The 25,000-nt window shown below is 45.3% G+C and overlaps 1 protein-coding gene across 1 annotated transcript in view; it reads right to left on the reverse strand.

The window, feature by feature from the left end:
- The window catches only part of si:ch211-136a13.1 (HHIP-like protein 1), a 78,762-nt gene that overhangs the window by 27,205 nt on the left and 26,557 nt on the right, over positions 1-25,000 (reverse strand). The window contains 6 exon segments of the mRNA XM_061919233.1: positions 3,170-3,310; positions 3,387-3,499; positions 5,421-5,564; positions 12,052-12,177; positions 20,855-21,134; positions 23,434-23,698. Coding sequence (XP_061775217.1) covers positions 3,170-3,310; positions 3,387-3,499; positions 5,421-5,564; positions 12,052-12,177; positions 20,855-21,134; positions 23,434-23,698 — 1,069 coding nt within the window.

Below are 25,000 nucleotides of genomic sequence, written 5' to 3' on the forward strand. Positions count from 1 at the left end.
GAGTGAACACATTTGAAAAACAGGCAAAGTGAATATGTGACTAGTTTTATGTTGTGTATACCTCTGCTAACTCTGGGTGTCTGAATACAACTTATTCACATACAAGCCGTGAGTATCGGCCGATACCGATATTAACCAGATGTGAAAAATGCTAACCTTATGACAGGTTTATGTTGTCTTTACATTGAAGTGGAGTGGTGATTGGTTTTTGTCACTTATTGGCCACATTAACTCATTAAGTTAAGCTCATGACATAATGTATTGAATGATGCAGACACATTTGTTACTGGATACTTTCTAGTACACTTCTGTATTCTGCTTTATGTGTGTAATATGCAATTACAATTATTTGATATTTTTTTGTATTGACAAATGTGTTATATTGTTCAATGGAGGACACTTATTACGTATGAAGTGAAGTGAATTATATTTATATAGCGCTTTTTTTCTCTAGTGACTCAAAGCGCTTTACATAGTGAAACCCAATATCTAAGTTACATTCAAACCAGTGTGGGTGGCACTGGGAGCAGGTGGGTAAAGTGTCTTGCCCAAGGACACAACAGCAGTGACTAGGATGGTGGAAGCGGGAATCGAACCTGCAACCCTCAAGTTGCTGGCACGGCCACTCTACCAACCGAGCTAAACCGCCCCTAAACCGTATGTCTAGCTTGTGTGCTAAGCTGTTGTGAAGTGGTATATATATATATATATATATATATATATATATATATATATATATATATATATATATATATAATATGTATATATATATATACATATATAATATGTATATATATAATATGTATATATACATATATATATATAAATATATATACATATATAGAAAGATATACATATATTTGCCGGTATTTGTTTAATGCGTATAGATGTAGGTATATATATATATATATATATATATGTGTTTCTATATATGTATATATATTTATATATATGTATATAAATATATATATATATAAAATATGTATATATACATATATATGCATATATATGTATATATATATATATATATATATATATATATAAATAATATGTATATATACATATATGTATAAATATATACATATATAGAAACATATATATATATATATATATACAAATATATTTGCCGGTATTTGTTGAATGCGTATATATAGATGTAGGTATATATAGGTATATATATATATATATATATATATATATATATATATATATGTATATAAATATATATATATATATATATATATATATATATATATATATATATATATATATACCTACATCGGTATTTGTTTAATACGTAGATATAGATGTAGGTATATATATATATCCTGCGATGAGGTGGCGACTTGTCCAGGGTGTACGCCGCCTTCCGCCCGTTTTTAGCTGAGATAGGCACCAGCGCCCCCCGCGACCCCAAGGGGAATAAACGGTAGAAAATGGGATGGATATATATGTATACATATATACATACATATGTATGCATATACCTACATTTATATATACGTATTAAACAAATACCGGCAAATATATCAAAATATTAGAAATTAAAAAATATATGGAAAAATTATATATCCAGCCATCCACACGTTTTGTTTTTAGTCATTTAAAAAAAGAACAGTAAATCCAAAGCTGCTGTTTCCTTTGACTCATTTCTAGTCCGGTTGCCAATCAGTTGGTTAATCAACGAATAAAAAATGTCTCCCAGATTGTAAATCGGTTCTCGTTGTTCACTTAAAAGATGTGATTCGTTCACGAACATCACATCTCTAACGACCAAGGAAGAATCCACTAGACCAGCGTTTCTCAAAGTATTCCCCACTGGTGGGGAATAGAGACATGACAGGTGGGGCGCGAGGAATGGGAGGAAATTTCACTTTAATTATTATTATTATTTTTTTTTAATTATATTCTTAGATTTTTTTTTTTACAACCCCATTTTCTATACAAACTGTAAATCACTTTGTGATCGTGTCTGTGAAATCCGCTATATAAATTAATGTAAATTACTTATTTTTCTTGTAGGCTTCAAATTTCTAGGTCGGAGCGAAAGTTTGACGGACGCAACAGTAACTAATGGGGGCGGAGCTAAGCGGAAGAAACTTTCGCGCGAATGGGTAGCAGGCTAACGTGAGGACCACATTTACACAAAATGGATAAATTGGCTTCATATAGAGTTGCATACAGAATTGCTCAATGCATAAAACTGCACATAATAGCAGAGCAGCTAATTCTCCCCGCTGCAATAAACATGGTGTCTTTCATGCTTGACGAGACAAGCGCAGCAAAATTAAAAGCTGTACCACTGTCAAACGACACAGTTACGAGACGTATCTGCGACATTGCAAGTGATTTTGAGGAACAACTCGTAGACAAATTTAAAGAAAATCGTTTTGCTTTACAAGTGGACGAAGCTACTGACGGCAATAAAGACTGCCTGTTCATCGCATACGTGAGACGTCCGCTTTGTGAATGGCGAGTCACTGTGCGAGGATTTGCTGTTTTGCAAATACAAAAAAAATACAGCCAGTGCTGATGGCTGTTGAAGATAATGGACAGTTTCCTCAAAGAACACGACCTTAAATGGGAAAACTGTGGGCTTTTGCTCTGATGGGTCGCACAGACCATGGCAGGGTCAAGAAACGGGCTGCAGGTTCTAATAAAGAGGGTTGCGCCAAATGCGCATTGGACACACTGTGTCATTCACCAGGAAGCACTCGCGTCAAGGCAGCTCAACCCTGAACTCAATGAAGTTTTAACAGATGTGAGCGCAGTAAATTTGATCAAAACACGAAAAAGTGGCGTTTTAATTAATTTATTATTGAACTTGACGCAAGTTATATCACAGCTGCACAGTAATTTTATTTATTATTGAACTTGATGTAATTTTATGTTATTGAGTTTGAATGTATACAACTTGATGTGCAATAAATTTGAAAATTTTAAGCTTGGCATTAACATTCTGTTTAGGCGATGGGGGCAGGTGGGGCTTGAAAACTCCCCCTTGTCCAAAGTGGGGGATGACAAAAAAATGTTTGAGAACCACTGCACTAGACTTTGGTGAGGATCTGTCTACAAGTCCTCAACAGAAAGGTCCTCCAAAATAAAACCACACTGGCATCCCGCCGTGTCTTTTGTCCAGGTAGCGACGACAGGAAGTAAGTCAATGTACCTTTCAGGATGAGGTCTACTTCCTCGTATTTGTTCTGGCCCACATCGCCACAGAACATCCTGCCTCGACCTTGGCCCGTCGCCGGGTCGCCGCGGTCCACGGCGCATCGCCACATGTTGCGTACCCCGTAGGCATAAATCTCTGCCAAAGGGTTAAAAGACCACACAGTGCAACCAAGACTTGGAAGTGCGTGCGACGTGAGTACGAAGGCACGTACCTGGGAGGCTCCCCTTCTCTCCGAGGAAGGGGTTATCTGAAGGGATGCTGTAAGGGGCGCCATCGTCGTTGTTATTGACATCCACTCGCAGGACTTTGCCAAGGAGGGTTGACCTGGGCGGAATTGAGCGTTAGTGTGAGGGTGGAAAATGCAACGTGGGGCTCTATGGCGCCTGTGAACCACCTGGATCACAGGTCTTTGATTCAAACAGTTCCATCGTTCAATCTCTGCCACAATATAGACCATTTCCTTCTTTGCATCCGACAGGTTTCTCCTTTCCATAGATTTAATTCACTGTCCCTTGACTGCGTCCGACACTTTTCCTGGCTCTGTCTATTTATACCAACATGTGGCAGCCCCTCAATGCGGAGAGTCAATATTAGACTTGGCCAGGTGTATCCTCCCTCATTCCCAGCACAGTTAAACTGCGGGTCAACACAACTGCTCGGAGACGGCTAAACTCGAGCTGTAGAAACCAGCAGGCTAAATGAGAATAGTTCGCATACAGAGACTTTGTCACGATATTTACTTCCTCTGTTTAGTCAAGTTAAATGTCTTCCAGAGCCAAGAACCGCACTGAACTATCCAACCTTTACTGTTTATCAGATTGGTTTAGCCTCTCTTATGAGGTGGAACAAAATTGCAAATGAGTTCACTTTAATGAAAGAAACCAGCAGGCTAAATGAGAATAGTTCGCATACAGAGACTTTGTCACGATATTTACTTCCTCTGTTTAGTCAAGTTAAATGTCTTCCAGAGCCAAGAACCACACTGAACTATCCAACCTTTACTGTTTATCGGAGTGGTTTAGCCTCTCTTATGAGGTAGAACAAAATTGCAAATGAGTTCACTTTAACGAAAGAAACCAGCAGGCTAAATGAGAATGGTTCGCATACAGAGACTTTGTCACGATATTTACTTCCTCTGTTTAGTCAAGTTAAATGTCTTCCAGAGCCAAGAACCACACTGAACTATCCAACCTTTACTGTTTATCGGAGTGGTTTAGCCTCTCTAATGAGGTGGAACAAAATTGCAAATGAGTTCACTTTAATGAAAGAAACCAGCAGGCTAAATGAGAATAGTTCGCATACAGAAACTTTGTCACAATATTTACTTCCTCTGTTTAGTCAAGTTAAATGTCTTCCAGAGCCAAGAACCGCACTGAACTATCCAACCTTTACTGTTGATCAGAGTGGTTTAGCCTCTCTTATGAGGTGGAACAAAATTGCAAATGAGTTCACTTTAACGAAAGAAACCAGCAGGCTAAATGAGAATAGTTCGCATACGGAAACTTTGTCACGATATTTACTTCCTCTGTTTAGTCAAGTTAAATGTCTTCCAGAGCCAAGAACCACACTGAACTATCCAACCTTTACCGTTTATCAGAGTGGTTTAGCCTCTCTAATGAGGTGGAACAAAATTGCAAATGAGTTCACTTTAACGAAAGAAACCAGCAGGCTAAATGAGAATAGTTCGCATACAGAAACTTTGTCACGATATTTACTTCCTCTGTTTAGTCAAGTTAAATGTCTTCCAGAGCCAAGAACCGCACTGAACTATCCAACCTTTACTGTTTATCAGAGTGGTTTAGCCTCTCTTATGAGGTGGAACAAAATTGCAAATGAGTTCACTTTAATGAAAGAAACCAGCAGGCTAAATGAGAATAGTTCGCATACAGAAACTTTGTCACCATATTTACTTCCTCTGTTTAGTCAAGTTAAATGTCTTCCAGAGCCAAGAACCGCACTGAACTATCCAACCTTTACTGTTTATCAGAGTGGTTTAGCCTCTCTTATGAGGTGGAACAAAATTGCAAATGAGTTCACTTTAACGAAAGAAACCAGCAGGCTAAATGAGAATAGTTCGCATACAGAGACTTTGTCACGATATTTACTTCCTCTGTTTAGTCAAGTTAAATGTCTTCCAGAGCCAGAGCCGTAATTACGAACCACCATTCGGACGAAAAGCTTCAAACTTGACAACACACCTTATACCACAAGCTCGTACAATAGCGGGGGGGGGGGCGGTACTCACTTGTTCTGCGAGTTGCCAAATTTGCCAAAAGGGTCCCCGGCTCGACCGCCGTCCCCGATAAAGATGTAGAGATATCCGTCGTGGCCAAACAAAAGCTGACCCCCGTTATGATTGGACGCTGGTTGTTCCACCTCGAGGAGGGTCCTGTGTTACAAAAAAAAACGTGGGATTCACTTCTGTTAGAATAATTCTAAGTACTCACAGAAACTTTGTGTTACATTTGAGTGTCTGGTGAGAAGACAAAAGTTGTCTTTAAAACCTACCAAGAGTAAGGCTCGTAGAACGCCATTGTGTCGGGGGAAAGCAAGATGAAGGTGTTCCTGTGTTCTTTCATGTATGGCATGGGTGTCAAACTCTGGCCCTCGGGCCAAATCTGGCCCGCCGTGTAATTTAATTTGGCCCTTGAGGCAATATCAATTTAGCATTAGAGCTGGCCCGCCGGTGTTATACAGCTGTACTCATACTTGCCAACACTCCTAATTTTCCTGGTAGACTCCCGAAGTTCAGTGCCCCTCCCGAAAATCTCCCGGGGCAACCATTCTCCCGAATTTATACCGATTTCCACCTGGACAACTCTATTGGGGTCGGGCATTTAAGGCACTACCTTTAGCGTTCTCTACAACCTGTCGTCATGTATCACATAATATTTGTGTCTTTTACACACACACACACACAAGGCATCCTTGGTCAACAACCATACAGGTCCCACTGAGGGTGGCCGTATAAACACCTTTAGCACTGTTACAAATATGCACCACACTCTGGACCCACACCAAACAAGAATAACCAACACATTTCGGTTGAACATCCGCACCGTAACACAACAGAACAAATACCCAGAATAGCATAGCTCGGTCGATAGAGCGGCCGTGCCAGCAACTTGAGGGTTGCAGGTTCGATTCCGGTTTCCGCCATCCTAGTCACTGCCGTTGTGTCCTTGGGCAAGACACTTTACCCACCTGCTCCCAGTGCCACCCACACTGGTTTAAATGTAACTTAGATATTGGGTTTCACTATGTAAAGCGCTTTGAGTCACTAGAGACTGGCGCACTTCATCGCAGGGCCAAGGGAATAAGCGGTAGAAAATGGATGGACGGATGGATGGAGACTGGCTCAGTGGGAGAGTGGCCGTGGGCAACCCGAGGGTCCCTGGTTCAAATCCCACCTAGTACCAACCTCGTCACGTCCGTTGTGTCCTGAGCAAGACACTTCACCCTTGCTCCTGATGGGTGCTGGTTGGCGCCTTGCATGGCAGCTCCCTCCATCAGTGTGTGAATGTGGAAGTAGTGTCAAAGCGCTTTGAGTACCTTGAAGGCAGAAAAGCGCTATACAAGTACAACCCATTTATTTATTTAGAGAAAAGCGCTCTATAAATATAATTCACACAATTCACAGAACCCCTTGCAGCACTAACTCTTCCAAAAAACTTCCAGCAAACTGAGCAATAGTTAACGTTGTATTCATGCATTTTCTCTTGCTACTTCAAGGCTTGAATGTTTGGTTCATTCCATCCATCCATTTCCTACCGCTTATTCCCTTTCGGGGTCGCTGGCGCCTATCTCAGCTACAATCGGGCGGAAGGCGGGGTACACCCTGGACAAGTCGCCACCTCATCGCAGGGCCAACCCAGATAGACAGACAACATTCACACTCACATTCATTCATTATTGTTATTTTATTTTCAAATGTCTTATTAGCCTGTGGGGAAAAAATGGATATTTACCTAAGAAGATTGCAAATACAAAAAAAGGCATAACATCCATCCATCCATCCATTTCCTACCGCTTATTCCCTTTTAGGGGTTGCGGGGGGCGCTGGCGCCTATCTCAGCTACAATCGGGCGGAAGGCAGGGTACACCCTGGACAAGTCGCCACCTCACAATTTTATTTAAATTGTATTTTATATACCATTGATATTTTTATTATTATTATTTGAAACTGGATTTTGCATGTGACTAAAGTTATATAAGCATTGCTTGTTCAATATTTAATGCAAAACTTGTTTGGGTTCCTATTAAAAGGTTAATTTGTTCAACTTTGGCCCTCGGCTTTGTTCCGTTTCAAATTTTGGCCCACTCTGTATTTGAGTTTGACACCCCTGATGTATGGTCATCAACAGAAATATATAGTTCTAAGTCTCATCTTAAAACTCATCTGTATACTCTAGCCTTTAAATAGACCTCCTTTTTAGACCAGTTGATCTGCCGCTTCTTTTCTTTCTCCTATGTCCCCCCCTCCCTTGTGGAGGGGGTCCGGTCCGATGACCATGGATGAAGTACTGACTGTCCAGAGTCGAGACCCAGGATGGACCGCTCGTCGGGACCCAGGATGGACCGCTCGCCTGTATCGGTTGGGGACATCTCTACGCTGCTGATCCGCTTGAGATGGTTTCCTGTGGACGGGACTCTCACTGCTGTCTTGGAGCCACTATGGATTGAACTTTCACAGTATCATGTTAGACCCGCTCGACATCCATTGCTTTCGGTCCCCTAGAGAGGGGGGGTTGCCAAACATCTGAGGTCCTCTCCAAGGTTTCTCATAGTCAGCATTGTCACTGGCGTCCCACTGGATGTGAATTCTCCCTGCCCACTGGGTGTGAGTTTTCCTTGCCCTTTTGTGGGTTCTTCCGAGGATGTTGTAGTCGTAATGATTTGTGCAGTCCTTTGAGACATTTGTGATTTGGGGCTATATAAATAAACATTGATTGATTGATTGATTGATAACCCAAGGACTTCAAAGCGGAGAGAAGACAGGATTTGCCCAATTTCCAGACGACCTCTTTTTTTAACTTGTTTACGAACGTCTTTTTGAACTATTTTACGACCTCTCCTTTTGAACTGTTCGGTAACCAAAGGCAACGCTGTTTACGACCCACTTCCCTTTGGAAGCAGCGGTGGTCATGTGGTCGGAGGAAGTCAAATAAAGTAGGAGGAGTACAATCTTTCGCCCGAGCGTGATGAGATACTGTACAAAAGTACAGTGTAAATTGAGTCCAAATTGAATTCTGTCTCTGTTTAATTCTTTGCCTCTTGTCTTGTTTAATAGATGCCATCAGTGTTTAAACCTTAAAACTTCATTTGAACAATCCACAGAGAAATTAAATATAGTTGCCGTATTTTTCGAACCATAGGGCGCACTGTTGATGAGTGGGTCCATCCATCCATCCATCTTCTTCCGCTTATCCGAGGTCGGGTCGCGGGGGCAACAGCCTAAGCAGGGAAACCCAGACTTCCCTCCCCCCAGCCACTTCGTCTAGCTCTTCCCGGGGGATCCCGAGGCGTTCCCTGGCCAGCCGGGAGACATAGTCTTCCCAACGTGTCCTGGGTCTTCCCCGTGGCCTCCTACCGGTTGGACGTGCCCTAAACACCTCCCTAGGGAGGCGTTCGGGTGGCATCCTGACCAGATGCCCGAACCACCTCATCTGGCTCCTCTCCATGTGGAGGAGCAGCGGCTTTACTTTGAGTTCCTCCCGGATGGCAGAGCTTCTCACCCTATCTCTAAGGGAGAGACCCAAACTCATTTGGGCCGCTTGTACCCGTGATCTTCTCCTTTCGGTCATGACCCAAAGCTCATGACCATAGGTGAGGATGGGAACGTAGATCGACCGGTAAATTGAGAGCTTTGCCTTCCGGCTCAGCTCCTTCTTCACCACAACGGATCGGTACAAAGTCCGCATTACTGAAGACGCCGCACCGATCCGCCTGTCGATCTCACCATCCACTCTTCCCTCACTCGTGAACAAGACTCCTAGGTACTTGAACTCCTCCACTTGGGGCAGGGTCTCCTCCCCAACCCGGAGATGGCACTCCACCCTTTTCCGGGCGAGAACCACGGACTCGGACTTGGAGGTGCTGATTCTCATTCCGGTCGCTTCAAACCGATCCAGTGAGAGCTGAAGATCCCGGTCAGATGAAGCCATCAGGACCACATCATCTGCAAAAAGCAGAGACCTAATCCTGCGGTCACCAAACCGGAACCCCTCAACGCCTTGACTGCGCCTAGAAATTCTGTCCATAAAAGTTATGAACAGAATCGGTGACAAAGGATGAGTGGGTCTATTCAGGTCTATTTTATAGGGGCATTAAACGGGTAATATTGGGATTTAAAACACTTCCTTGTGGTCTAAATAACGTGATGGTGGTTGTTTGGTCAAAATATTGCATGGATGATGTTTTACGTTTCAGCTTCAGGTCGCTTTCTGACCGTCTTTTCAGGACGCGCCGTTCTGTGGGCACTCTTATTTACGTGCCTCCACTTCGACAGCGTCTTCGCCCCGTCATATTTGTTGTTTTTAGCGCTTCCATAGCGAGACTACCGACAGATATCATTTAGAACTGTTCACTACTTTGGATTACAAGTAGTTGGATGCCCCCCAACAAGAAGATAGAGGAAAAAGAAGGCGGCTTTTTGAATACAATGGTGGACGCGCGCAAATTTTCAGGACATATGCAGATCCCAAATACACATCAGCAGACGTTTTTCATTATATTGCGAGACAAGGCGCCAGAAAATCAGAGGATCGGCACCCCTAAGTCCGAGTCCATGGTTCTCGCCCGGAAAAGGGTGGAGTGCCATCTCCGGGTTGGGGAGGAGGACCCTGCCCCAAGTGGAGGAGTTCAAAGTACGGGTGAGGGAAGAGTGGATCGTGAGATCGACAGGCGGATCGGTGCGGCGTCTTCAGTAATGCGGACGTTGTACCGATCCGTTGTGGTGAAGAAGGAGCTGAGCCGGAAGGCAAAGCTCTCAATTTACCGGTCGATCTACGTTCCCATCCTCACCTATGGTCATGAGCTTTGGGTCATGACCGAAAGGATAAGATCACGGGTACAAGCGGCCCAAATGAGTTTCCTCCGCCGTGTGGTGGGTCTCTCCCTTAGAGATAGGGTGAGAAGCTCTGCCATCCGGGAGGAACTCAAAGTAAAGCCGCTGCTCCTCCTCATGGAGAGGAGCCAGATGAGGTGGTTCGGGCATTTAAAACTGTTCACTACTTTGCATTACAAATGGCAACAGCCGAGGATGGATGCCCCCCAACAGGAAGATAGAGGAAAAAGAAGGCGCCTTTTTGAATACAATGGTGGACTCGCGCAAATTTTCAGGACATATGCAGATCCCAATTACACATCAGCAGACGTTTTACATAATATTGCGAGACAAAGCGACAGAAAATCAGAGTATCAGCACCCCCAACTGTTCGGTAACCATGGTTCTCGCCTGGAAAAGGGTGGAGTGCCATCTCCGGGTTGGGGTGGAGGACCCTGCCCCAAGTGGAGGAGTTCTAAGTACCTCGGAGTCTTGTTCACGAGTGGGGGAAGAGTGGATCCTGAGATCGACAGGCGGATCGGTGCGGCGTCTTCAGTAATGCGGACGTTGTATCGATCTGTTGTGGTGAAGAAGGAGCTGAGCCGGAAGGCAAAGCTCTCAATTTACCGGTCGATCTACGTTCTCATCCTCACCTATGGTCATGAGCTTTGGGTCATGACCGAAAGGACAAGATCACGGGTACAAGCGGCCCAAATGAGTTTCCTCCGCCGGTTGGCAGGTCTCTCCCTTAGAGATAGGGTGAGAGGCTCTGTCATCCGGGAGGAGCTCAAACTATAGCCATTGATCCTCATCTGCAGAGGAGCCAGATGAGGTGGTTCGGGCATCTGGTCAGGATGTCACCCGAACGCCTCCCTACGACGGAATTTAGGGCACGTCCGACCGGTTGGAGGCCACCGGGAAGACCCAGAAGACTATGTCTCCCGGCTGGCCTGGGAACGCCTCGGGATCCACCGGGAAGAGCTGGGGAGAGGGAAGTCTGGGCTTTCCTGCTTAGGCTGCTGCCCCCGCAACCCAACCTCGGATAAGCAGAAGAAGATGGATGGCTGAAAAATGCCAGAAAATGTCTCCTAATAGGTGCCATTTTGGGGTCCTGATAAGAATACCATATGTTGAAACACAGTACGTCAGACTATTGTAGCCGTAATGCGTCGACAATCCATCAAGTGGTGCGGCTTCAGAGTTTATTAAAGTCGTTCTAATAGATTTTGACAGATTTTTGAACGCCGTGTGTAGTGTTCCGTATTCTCAATAAGACATTAGTGAAGTGAAGTGAATTATATTTATATAGTGCTTTTCTCTAGTGACTCAAAGCGCTTTACATAGTGAAACCCAATATCTAAGTTCCATTTAAACCAGTGTGGGTGGGCACTGGGAGCAGGTGGGTAAAGTGTCTTGCCCAAGGACACAACGGCAGTGACTAGGATGGCGAAAGCGGGAATCGAACCTGGAACCCTCAAGTTGCTGGCACGGCCACTCTACCAAACGAGCTATACCAACACATTTTTGGTGTTGCTTGCGCTACGGGTACCTGCTAGCGTCATTTATTGAACAGGCGACAACCTGCAGTCCACGCGTATCTCTTATGTGTGACTGCCATCTACCGCTTCACTTATCATTACACCCAGTACCAAATGAAATTGCTTTGAAGTCGGTAAGCACAACCAGAATGTATCCGTACATTAGCCACACCGGCTTATAAGGCGCACTGTCGATTCTTTAGAAAATGAAAGGATTTGAAGTGCGCCTTGTAGCCAGAAAAATACAGACCATTGTTACACCTTCTCACAGCACAATGTGGTTTCCCGCTCACCTCTCTGAGGAGTGGTCAAGTTGGTTGTCGTCGTACGTTGACAGTGTGAACTCGCTGATGCGGATCCTCTCCTCCCTCTTGACGGACACCGAGTAGTAAACGTAGGCCTTTCTGACCGTGGTAAACCTAAACACAAGTACGCAGTCAACCCAGGACCATTATGTAATCGAAAGAAAACTGCATGCTTGACGGTCCTGCGTTTCTGAGTATGAGTACAGCGAAGAAGTAGAACATATGGTGGGTCGTTGCAAAACCAAAAAGACCAAGAAGTTGGTGGAGGACTTCAGGAAGTTCAGACACCCCAGAGGAAGAACTATGAAAATGATCTCCGGTTTCCAGTATCTTGGGATTCATCTATCCAAAGACCTCACCTGAGGCCATAACGATTCTTGTCTGCCAAGAAGGCACACCGGCGTCTCCAGGTCACGGACCAGGGGGGTTCATGCATTAAAGGGGAACATTATCACAATTTCAAAAGGGTTAAAAACAATAACAATCAGTTCCCAGTGGCTTGTTGTATTTTTGGAAGTTTTTTTCAAAATTTTACCGGTCTCAGAATATCCCTAAATAAAGCTTTAAAGTGCCTTATTTTCGGCTCTCTAGCCATTTCCCTGTGACGTCACACAGTGCTGCCAATGTAAACAAACAATGGCGAATACCACAGCAAGATATAGCGACATTGGCTCGGATTCAAACTCGGATTTCAGCGGCTTAAGCGATTCAACAGATTACGCATGTATTGAAACAGATGGTTGGAGTATGAAAGTATTGAAGAAGAAACTAAAGATATTGACGCTATTCATAGCCATAGCATGGCCGAATAGCTGCGTTAGCATCGCCGGTAAAATGTGCGGACCGAACGATCAGGACTTTCGCATCTTTTGACACTGGAGCAACTTAAATCCGTCGATTGGTAAGTGTTTGTTTCGCATTAAATGTGGGTGGGAGGAAACGTAATATAGTTGCAAATGCATCTACAGGTTATCCATACATCTCTGTGCCATGTCTGCTTTAGCACCGCCGGTAAATCGCATGTTAGCATCGATTAGCGTAGCATGTTAGCATCGATTAGCTGGCAGTCAACATCAACAAAACTCACCTTTGTGATTTCGTTGACTATCGTTGCAAATGCATCTGCAGGTTATCCATACATCTCTGTGCCATGTCTGCTTTAGCACCGCCGGTAAATAGCATGTTAGCGTCGATTAGCGTAGCATGTTAGCATCGATTCGCTGGCAGTCAACATCAACAAAACTCACCTTTGGGATTTCGTTGACTATCGTTGCAAATGCATCTGCAGGTTATCCATACATCTCTGTGCCATGTCTGCTTTAGCACCGCTGGTAAATAGCATGTTAGCATCGATTAGCGTAGAATGTTAGCATCCATTAGCTGGCAGTCACGCCGCGACCAAATATGTCTGATTAGCACATAAGTCAACATCAACAAAACTCACCTTTGTGATTTCGTTGACTACCGTTGCAAATGCATCTGCAGGTTATCCATACATCTCTGTGCCATGTCTGCTTTAGCACCGCCGGTAAATAGCATGTTAGCGTCGATTAGCATAGCATGTTAGCACCGATTAGCTGGGAGTCAACATCAACAAAACTCACCTTTGAGATTTCGTTGACTATCGTTGCAAATTTATCTGCAGGTTATCCATACATTTCTGTGCCATGTCTGCTTTAGCACCGCCGGTAAATAGCATGTTAGCGTCGTTTAGCATAGCATGTTAGCATCGATTAACTGGCAGTCACGCCGCGACCAAATATGTCTGATTAGCACATAAGTTAACATCAACAAAACTCACCTTTGTGATTTCGTTGACTTTATTGTTGCAAATGCATCTGCAGGTTATCCATACATCTCTGTGCCATGTCTGTCTTAGCATCGCCGGTCAAATGTGAAGACACTCTGGTACATTCAATGGGGGTCTGGCGGCAGATTCCTTGCCAGTGGTGCAACTTGAATCCCTCCCTGTTAGTGTTGTTACAACCTCCGACAACACACCCACGAGGCATGATGTCTCCAAGGTTCCAAAAAATAGTCGAAAAAACGGAAAATAACAGAGCTGAGACCCGGTGTTTGTAATGTGTTGAAAATGAAAATGGCGGCTGTGTTACCTCGGCGACGTCACATTCTGACGTCATCGCCTCCAGCGAGATAAACAGAAAGGCGTTTAATTCGCCAAAATTCACCCATTTAGAGTTCGGAAATCGGGTTAAAAAAAAATAGATGGTCTTTTTTGTGCACCATCTACCTCATTTATATATATCATTTATATTTATTTATTTATGAAAGAGACATTTTTGTAAACAAGTTAAATGTGTTTAATGATAATACAAGCATGTGTAACACATATAGATGTCTTTCTTTCACAAAGACAAGAATATAAGTTGGTGTATTACCTGATTCTGATGACTTGCATTGATTGGAATCAGACAGTAATGATGATAACGCCCACATTTTCAAATGGAGGAGACAAAAAAGTTGTCCTTTCTGTACAATACCACATGAAAGTGGTTGCTTTTTGGCATCTAATTCATCCAGCTTCCATACACTTTACAAGAAAAACATTGGCGGCAAATTCCGTAGCTTGCTTGATTGACATTCACGGCACCCGAGGGTCTTGTGAGATGACGCTGGCTGCTGCCAGTTCATTATTAGGAAAAAATGACAGAGAGGAAGGCGAGAAACACTTTTTATTTCAACAGACTTTCGCGACTTCCCTTCCGTCAAAACTCTAAAGGCCGACTGCACATTTCCAATCTTCACAATAAAAGCCCTGCTTCATGCGGCCTGCGCTAACAAAATAAGAGTCTCGTGCACGCCAGCTTTCTGAGGGATCGCTTGTGCACGCCAGTTTTCCGAGACTCTGTATTTAGTTAGCGCAGGCAGCATGAAGCAGGGCTTTTATTGTGAAGATAGGAAATGTGCAGTCGGCCTTTAGAGTTTTGACGGAAGGTACGGCGCGAGAGTCTGTTGAAATAAAAAGTGTTTCTCGCCTTCCTCTCGGTCATATTTTCATAATAATGATCTTGCAGCAGCCAGCGTCATCTCACAAGACCCTCCGGTACCGTGAATGTCATTTAAGTGATGTCTTGGTGAAGATTGATGATCACTAATTTTTAGGTCTATTTTTTTTTTAAAAGCCTGGCTGGAGATCGACTGACACACCCCCCGCGGTCGACTGGTAGCTCGCGATCGACGTAATGGGCACCCCTGCTGTAGAGGTATGGGCCGCCTTTGTGTCAAATACAGCTGCTAACGCAAGTAGCTCTCCTGGGTTGTATTGATAAATTGAGTAATCAAACAGGAGTAAAAGTATTTTGTATTCTTTTAAATTTTTTTTATTTAAAAGTTTGTAAAACCAAATATTACATAATGTTTCACATTAAACTCTAATCTGGCTGCAAGCAGGCTACTCTATTAACGCATTTTTTTGTAAGTTACACAAAGTATATTTATCTTGAGGGTATTCAGAATCAATCATCTCTTTTTATGTGGCATTGCAGCAACTATATTTTCAAACGGGGCCCCCTGTCTCTATCTATGGAAACCCTGGTCGTCCGCATGAGAGACGTGCGATCCAAAAGCCAGGGCTGACTAACTCGACAGCCAGGACACTTTTGAAGTTGTCGAGGAGTGAGGTGTACTGGCAGTCCGCCATTACACTCACCCTCCTAAACCTCACTCTCATCCGGATCACGGCACTACTGTTACCCAGGTGTTTCGGCACCCTGCATTTAGTCCCATTCCGCACGGGATGCGAACCCTGGTCGTCCGCATGAGGCGAACGTGCTGATCACCAAGCTAAAAGCCAAAACTGGCTAATTTGGCAGCCAGGACACTCTTGAAGTCGTCGAGGAGTTAGGTTTACTAAGGTACATATGGACCGGAAATGCTGAGGGTACGCAGTTACACTCACCCCCGAAACCTCATTCTTATCCGGGTCACGGCACTACTGTAACCTAGATTTTTCGGCACCCTGCCATTAGTCCCATTCCGTACAAATATGCAAACCCTGGTTGTCTGCATGAGAAACGAGCATCCAAAAGCCCAGCTAAAAACCAGAGCTGGCTAAGTCATCAGCCAGGACACTCTTGAAGTCGTCAGGGAGTGAGGGGTCCTGGTGGTACGCCGTTACACTCAACCTCCTAAATCTCACTCTCATCTGGGTCACGGCACTACTCTAACCCAGGTGTTTCGGCACCCTGCCTTTAGTCCCATTCCGCACGGGGATGCGAACCCTGGTCGTCTGCATGAGGCGAACTTCCTGATCACCAAGCTAAAAGCCGAGACTGGCTAATTCGGCAACCAGGACACTGTAGAAGTCGTCAGGGAGTTAGGTTTACTAAGGTACACATGGCCCGGAAATACTGGTGGTCCGCAGTTACTCTCGCCCCCCTAAACCTCACTCTCATCCGGGTCACGGTCCTGCCTTTAGTCCCATTCCACATGGGGTTGCGAACTTTGGTCGTCTGCATGAGGCGAACTTCCCGATCACCAAGCTAAAAGCCGAAACAGGCTAATTCGGCAACCAGGACACTGTTGAAGTCGTCAGAGAGTGAGGTTTACTAAGGTACACATGGCCTGGCAATACTGGCGGTCCGCAGTTACACTCACCCCCTAATAAACCTCACTCTCATCCGGGTCACGGTCCTGCCTTTAGTCCCATTCCACACGGGGATGCGAACCCTGGTCGTCTGCATGAGGCAAACTTCCTGATCACCAAGGTAAAAGCCGAAACTGGCTAATTCGGCAACCAGGACACTGTTGAAGTCGTCAGGGAGTGAGGTTTACTAAGGTACACATGGCCTGGCAATACTGGTGGTCCGCAGTTACACTCGCCCCCTAAACCTCACTCTCATCCGGGTCACAGCATTACTGTAGCCTAGGTGTTTCGGCACCCTGCCTTTAGTCCCATTCCGCACGGGGATGCGAACCTTGGTCGTCTGCATGAGGAAAACTTGCAGATCACCAAGCTAAAAGCCGAGACTGGCTAATTCGGCAACCAGGACACTGTAGAAGTCGTCAGGGAGTGAGGTTTACTAAGGTACACATGGCCCGGCAATACTGGCGGTCCGCAGTTACACTCGCCCCCTAAACCTCACTCTCATCCGGGTCACGGTCCTGCCTTTAGTCCCATTCCGCATGGGGTTGCGAACTTTGGTCGTCTGCATGAGGCGAACTTCCTGATCACCAAGCTAAAAGCCGAAACAGGCTAATTCGGCAACCAGGACACTGTTGAAGTCGTCAGGGAGTGAGGTTTACTAAGGTACACATGGCCCGGCAATACTGGTGGTCCGCAGTTACACCCACCCCCTAAACCTCACTCTCATCCGGGTCACAGCATTACTGTAGCCTAGGTGTTTCAGCACCCTGCCTTTAGTCCCATTCCACATGGGGATGCAAACCCTGGTTGTCTGCATGAGGCAAACTTACTGACCACCAAGCTAAAAGCCGAAACTGGCTAATTTGGCAGCCAGGACACTCTTGAAGTCGTCGAGGAGTTAAGTTTACTAAGGTACATATGGACCGGCAATGCTGAAGGTACGCAGTTACACTCACCCCCGAAACCTCACTCTCATCCGGGTCACGGCATTACTGTAGCCTAGGTGTTTCAGCACCCTGCCTTTAGTCCCATTCCACATGGGGATGCAAACCCTGGTCGTCTGCATGAGGCAAACTTGCGGATCACCAAGCTAAAAGCCGATACTGGCTAATTCGGCAGCCAGGACACTCTTGAAGTCGTCGGGGAGTGAGGTTTACTAAGGTACACATGGCCTGGCAACACTCACCCCCTAAACCTCACTCTCATCCGGGCCACGGCATTACTGTAGCCTAGGTGTTTCAGCACCCTGCCTTTAGTCCCATTCCACATGGGAATGCAAACCCTGGTCGTCTGCATGAGGCAAACTTCCTGATCACCAAGCTAAAAGCCGAAACAGGCTAATTCGGCAGCCAGGACACTCTTGAAGTCGTCAGGAAGTGAGGTTTACTAAGGTACACATGGCCTGGCAATACTGGCGGTCCGCAGTTACACTCACCCCCTATACCTCACTCTCATCCGGGTCACGGAACTACTTCAACCTAGTTGTTTCGGCACCCTAACTTTAGTCCCATTCCGCATGGGGATGCGAACTTTGGTCGTCTGCATGAGGCAAACTTGCTGACCCCCAAGCTAAAAGCCGATACTGGCTAATTCGGCAGCCAGGACACTCTTGAAGTCGTCGGGGAGTGAGGTTTACTAAGGTACACATGGCCCGGCAATACTGGCGGTCCGCAGTTACACTCACCCCCTATACCTCACTCTCATCCGGGTCACGGCACTACTGTAACTTAGTTGTTTCGGCACCCTGCCTTTAGTCCCATTCCGCACGGGGATGCGAACCCTGGTCGTCTGCATGAGGCAAACTTCGTGATCACCAAGCTAAAAGCCGATACTGGCTAATTCGGCAGCCAGGACACTCTTGAAGTCGTCGGGGAGTGAGGTTTACTAAGGTACACATGGCCTGGCAACACTCACCCCCTAAACCTCACTCTCATCCGGGCCACGGCATTACTGTAGCCTAGGTGTTTCAGCACCCTGCCTTTAGGCCCATTCCACATGGGAATGCAAACCCTGGTCGTCTGCATGAGGCAAACTTGCTGACCCCCAAGCTAAAAGCCGATACTGGCTAATTCGGCAACCAGGACACTCTTGAAGTCGTCGGGGAGTGAGGTTTACTAAGGTACACATGGCCTGGCAGAACTGGCAGTCCGCAGTTACACTCGCCCCCTAAACCTCACTCTCATCCGGGTCCCGGTCCTGCCTTTAGTCCCATTCCGCATGGGGATGCGAACCGTGGTCGTCTGCATGAGGCGAACTTCCTGATCACCAAGCTAAAAGCCGAAACAGGCTAATTCGGCAACCAGGACACTGTTGAAGTCGTCAGGGAGTGAGGTTTACTAAGGTACACATGGCCTGGCAATACTGGCGGTCCACAGTTACATCCACCCCCTAAACCTCACTCTCATTCGGGTCACGGTCCTGCCTTTAGTCCCATTCCACATGGGGATGCGAACTTTGGTCATCCGCATGAGGCGACCCAAGCTAAAAGCCGAAACTAGCTAATTCGGCAACCAGGGCACTGTTGAAGTCGTCGGGGAGTGAGGTTTACTAAGGTACACATGGCCTGGCAATACTGGCGGTCCGCAGTTACACTCGCCCCCTAAACCTCACTCTCATCCGGGTCCCGGTCCTGCCTTTAGTCCCATTCCACATGGGGATGCGAACTTTGGTCATCCGCATGAGGCGACCCAAGCTAAAAGCCGAAACTGGCTAATTCGGCAACCAGGACACTGTTGAAGTCGTCGGGGAGTGAGGTTTACTAAGGTACACATGGCCTGGCAATACTGGCGGTCCGCAGTTACACTCACCCCCTAAACCTCACTCTCATCCGGGTCACGGTCCTGCCTTTAGTCCCATTCCACATGGAGTTGCGAACTTTGGTCTTCTGCATGAGGCGAACTTCCTGATCACCAAGCTAAAAGCCGAAACTAGCTAATTCGACAACCAGGACACTCTTGAAGTCGTCGGGGAGTGAGGTTTACCAAGGTACACATGGCCTGGCAATACTGGCGGTCCGCAGTTACACTCACCCCCTAAACCTCACTCTCATTCGGGTCACGGTCCTGCCTTTAGTCCCATTCCACATGGGGATGCGAACTTTGGTCGTCTGCATGAGGCGACCCAAGCTAAAAACCGAAACTAGCTAATTCGGCAACCAGGACACTGTTGAGGTCGTCAGGGAGGGAGGTTTACTAAGGTACACATGGCCTGGCAATACTGGCGGTCCGCAGTTACACTCACCCCCTATACCTCACCCTCATCCGGGTCACGGCACTACCTCAACCTAGTTGTTTCGGCACCCTAACTTTAGTCCCATTCCGCATGGGGATGCGAACTTTGGTCGTCTGAATGAGGCGAACCAAGCTAAAAGCCGAAACTAGCTAATTCGGCAACCAGGACACTGTTGAAGTCGTCAGAGAGTGAGGTTTACTAAGGTACACATGGCCTTGTAATACTGGCGGTCCGCAGTTACACTCACCCCCTAAACCTCACTCTCATCCGGGTCACGGCACTACTGTAACCTAGTTGTTTCGGCACCCTAACTTTAGTCCCATTCCGCATGGGGTTGCGAACTTTGGTCGTCTGCATGAGGCGAACTTCCCGATCACCAAGCTAAAAGCCGAAACAGGCTAATTCGGCAACCAGGACACTGTTGAAGTCGTCGGGGAGTGAGGTTTACTAAGGTACACATGGCCTGGCAATACTGGCGGTCCGCAGTTACACTCGCCCCCTAAACCTCACTCTCATCCGGGTCACGGTCCTGCCTTTAGTCCCATTCCACATGGGGATGCGAACTCTGGTCGTCTGCATGACAGAGCATTCCAAAAAGCCAGGGCTGGCTAAAACAGCAGCCAGGACACTCTTGAAGTCGTCGGGGAGTGAGGTGTACTGGCGGTCCGCCCTTACACTCACTGGGTCACGGCACTACTGTAACCTAGACACTACCTTTAGTCCCATTCCGCATGGGGATGTGAACCCTGGTCGTCTCCACATGGCGAACTTGCTGATCACCAAGCTAAAAGCCGACTGTCTACTTCGGCAGCCAGGACAGTCTTGAGTGAGGTTTACTTACCCAGCCATTATACTGGCTTACAAAACCTTGGACACCAATCGCTGACTATGTGCAAAACTTATCGACTTATATTTGACTACGAAAATCGTCTGGTGTACTTGACCCGTGCCAACCTAGGGTGCAGGGCTATGCAGAGGAACCCCCTCTCATCTCCAGCCCATGGCGACGTCAGGACAGCACGCGTGAGATTGAGGAACGGACGGTCGATCCTGGATCCGTTGGCCAGATACACCCACACGTAACCCAGCTGCTCGGCCACGAAGAACCGATGTGTTCCGTCATCGGCGTGGATCATAGCCACCGGGTTGCGGAGTCCATTCGCCACCTCCTGCAGACACAACTCCAGACAGCCTTCGGAATCCGCTCGCACCGAACCCAGGTTGGCATTTAGTTCTGTCCAAGGGCGAGAGGAGTGGGATGTTATTGACATTGGAAGAGTTTTTACGGGAAACAACTGCAACAACCCAGGGGAACAACTCCGAATATGCTGATTGCCGGCATCACAGAAACATGTTGTTGCTTGTTGACTGTTTGTGACATAATTACGTTTTTTAACAGCAGATGTTCAGACAGGTTTTTACATCGCCGTGGTTTTAAATCACAGGTACTTGTTCTGGCTCATCCCCGTTCTTTGTGAGCAATGCCAACGGTTTGGTTCCCACCACGATTGCCAACCACTCCTTGAAATAACAAATCCGTTGATGGTGATACTACACTTTATAATAATAGTTCGAGATGCTACCTCAGTAGAAGCATTTAAGTCCCATCTTAAAACTCATTTGTATACTCTAGCCTTTAAATAAACGCCCCTTTTAGAGTAGTTGATCTGCCGTTTCTTTTCTGCTCTGCCCCCCTCTCCTTCATGGAAGGGGGAGCATGGATGAAGTGCTGGCTGTCCAAAGTCGGGACCCAGGGTGGACCGCTAGTCTGTGCATCGGTTGGGGACGTCTCTGCGCTGCTGACCTGTCTCCGCTCGGCCCCCCCTATGGACTGGACTCTCACTATTCTGTTAGGTCCACTATGGACTAGACTCTCACTATTCTGTTAGATCCACTATGGACTGGACTCTCACTATTCTGTTAAGTCCACTATGGACTGGACTCTAACACTATTATAATAGATCCACTATTGACTGGACTCTAACACTATTATGTTAGATCCACTATTGACTGGACTCTCACCCTATAATGTTAGATCTACTATGGACTCTCACTATTATTTTGGATCCACTACGGACTCTCACTATTATGTTAGATCCACTATGGACTGGACTCTCACCCTTTTATGTTAGATCCACTATGGACTGGACTCTCACACCATTATGTTAAATCCACTATGGACTGGACTCTCACACTATTATGTTAGATCCACTACGGACTCTCACTATTATGTCAGATCCACTATGGACTCTCACTATTATGTTAGATCCACTATGAACTGGACTCTCACCCTTTTATGTTGGATCCACTATGGACTGGACTCTCACACTATTATGTTAGATCCACTATGGACTCTCACTATTATGTTAGATCCACTATGGACTGGACTCTAACACTATTATGTTAGATCCACTATGGACTGGACTCTACCACTATTATGTTAGATCCACTATGGACTGGACTCTAACACTATTATGTTAGATCCACTATGGACTGGACTCTAACACTATTATGTTAGATCCACTATGGACTGGACTCTCACTATTATGTTGGATCCACTATGAACTGGACTCTCACCCTATAATGTTAGATCCACTATGAACTGGACTCTCACCCTATAATGTTTGATCCACTATGGACTGGACTCTAACACTATTATGTTAGATCCACTATGGACTGGACTCTCACTATTATGTTAGATCCACTATGAACTGGACTCTCACCCTATAATGTTAGATCTACTATGGACTCTCACTATTATGTTGGATCCACTACGGACTCTCACTATTATGTTAGATCCACTATGGACTGGACTCTCACACTATTATGTTAGATCCACTATGGACTCTCACTATTATGTTGGATCCACTATGGACTCTCACCCTATTGTGTTAGATCCCCTCTGGACTGGACTCTCGCAATATTATGTTAGATCCACTATGGACTCTCACTATTATGTTGGATCCACTACGGACTCTCACTATTATGTTAGATCCACTATGGACTCTCACCCTATTGTGTTAGATCCCCTCTGGACTGGACTCTCACAATATTATGTTAGATCCACTATGGACTGGACTCTAACAATATTATGCTAGATCCTATCGACGTCTATTGCACTAGTCGCCCAGGTGGGGGTCCCCACATCTGCGGTTCCCTCCAAGGTTCTCATCGTCCCGTTGGGTTGAGTTTTTCCTTGCCCCGATGTGGGACATGAGCCGAGGATGCCATTGTGGTTTGTGCAGCCCTTTGAGACACTTGTGATATAGGACTATATAAGTAAACATTGATTGATTGATTGATTGATAGTGATACTACACTTTATGATAGTGATACTACACTTTATGATTGTGATACTACACTTTATGATTGTGATTCTACACTTTATGATTGTGATACTACACTTTATGATTGTGATACTACACTTTATGATTGTGATACTACACTTTATGATACTGACACTGCTTTTTATAATACTGTGATATTGCCAAACCTAAATCTTACTGAACTCAAGCCACAAAAAACCGACTTACCCGTGTTGGACAAGACGTTAGGGTAGCAGTATTGTTTATCTTTCAGCTCCAGAAATCCGCAAAACTTTCTCTGGTCTTCTTCTATCGCGGCGGTCAGGTTTGAAAACTGTCCCGGGCTCCCCAGGTCCTCCAGGAGGAGACTCAGTGTGTACCTACACTGGTGCCAGTAGTCTTGACAATAGTTGCCACACAGTCCGGGCAAGACCCGCATGGGTGTGTTTGCGTCTTCGGCGTCGTACAGGTGGGCGGCGTATGGAGAGCACTCCTGCACCGGGATGAAAAATGTTGATTAGTTACTTTCTAACTGTTAGGGCAGGGGTGTTCAAACTACGGCCTGCGAGACGTCATAAGATCAAGAAAGTACCAAGGCGGTCTTTGAATGTTCCATTTTTACCGCCGTCCCGCAGACAATGTGAGTATATTATATCAATGACCCTTCAAAGTACTTGGGAAAAAAATAGCACAGCATTTACTTTTATAACACAATCCAAACAACCTTCCCTAGTCATGGTGCAAAAATAAAAATGCCCACGACATGTCATAATATCAGCAAAATGAGTATGTTGGATCAATGACCCTTCAAAGTACTTAGAAAAATTAGAACAGCATTAACTTTTATAACAAAATCCAAACAACCTTCCCTAGTCATGGTGCAAAAAATAAAATGCCTGTGAGATGTATAATATCAACAAAGTACCAAGGAAGTTTCTGAATGCTCCATGTCTGCCGATCTGCAGAAAATGTGAGTATATTAGATCAATGACCCTTCAAATTACTTGGAAAAAAATAGCACAACATTTACTTTTATAACACAATCCAAACAACCTTCCCTAGTCATGGTGCAAAAATAAAAATGCCCACGAGATGTCATAATATCAACAAAAGTACAAAGACGGTCTCTGAATGCTCAATTACTGCCGATCTGCAGACAATGTGAGTATATTAGATCAATGACCCTTCAAAGTACTTGGAAAAAATAGCACAGCATTTACTTATATAACACAATCCAAACAACCGTCCCTAGTCATGGTGCAAAAATAAAATGCCCACGAGATGTCATAATATCAACAATGTGAGTATATTGGATCAATGACCCTACATAGTACATTGGAAAAATAGCACTGCATTTAATTTTATAACAAAATCTAAACAACCTTCCCTAGTCATGGTGCAAAAAAATAAAATGCCCATGAGATGTATAATATCAACAAAGTACCAAGGTAGTCTCTGAATGCTCCATTTCTGCCGATCTGCAGACAATGTGAGTATATTAGATCAATGACCCTTCAAAGTACTTGGAAAAAAATAGCACAGCATTTACTTATATAACACAATCCAAACAACCTTCCCTAGTCATGGTGCAAAATAAAAAAAGGCCCACAAGATGTCATAATATCAACAATGTGAGTATATTGGATCAATGACCCTACATAGTACATTGGAAAAATAGCACTGCATTTAATTTTATAACAAAATCTAAACAACCTTCCCTAGTCATGGTGCAAAAAAATAAAATGCCCATGAGATTTATAATATCAACAAAGTACCAAGGTAGTCTCTGAATGCT

Source organism: Nerophis ophidion, linkage group LG13, assembly GCF_033978795.1.
Source record: "Nerophis ophidion isolate RoL-2023_Sa linkage group LG13, RoL_Noph_v1.0, whole genome shotgun sequence".
NCBI classification, from domain to species: Eukaryota; Metazoa; Chordata; class Actinopteri; order Syngnathiformes; family Syngnathidae; genus Nerophis; species Nerophis ophidion.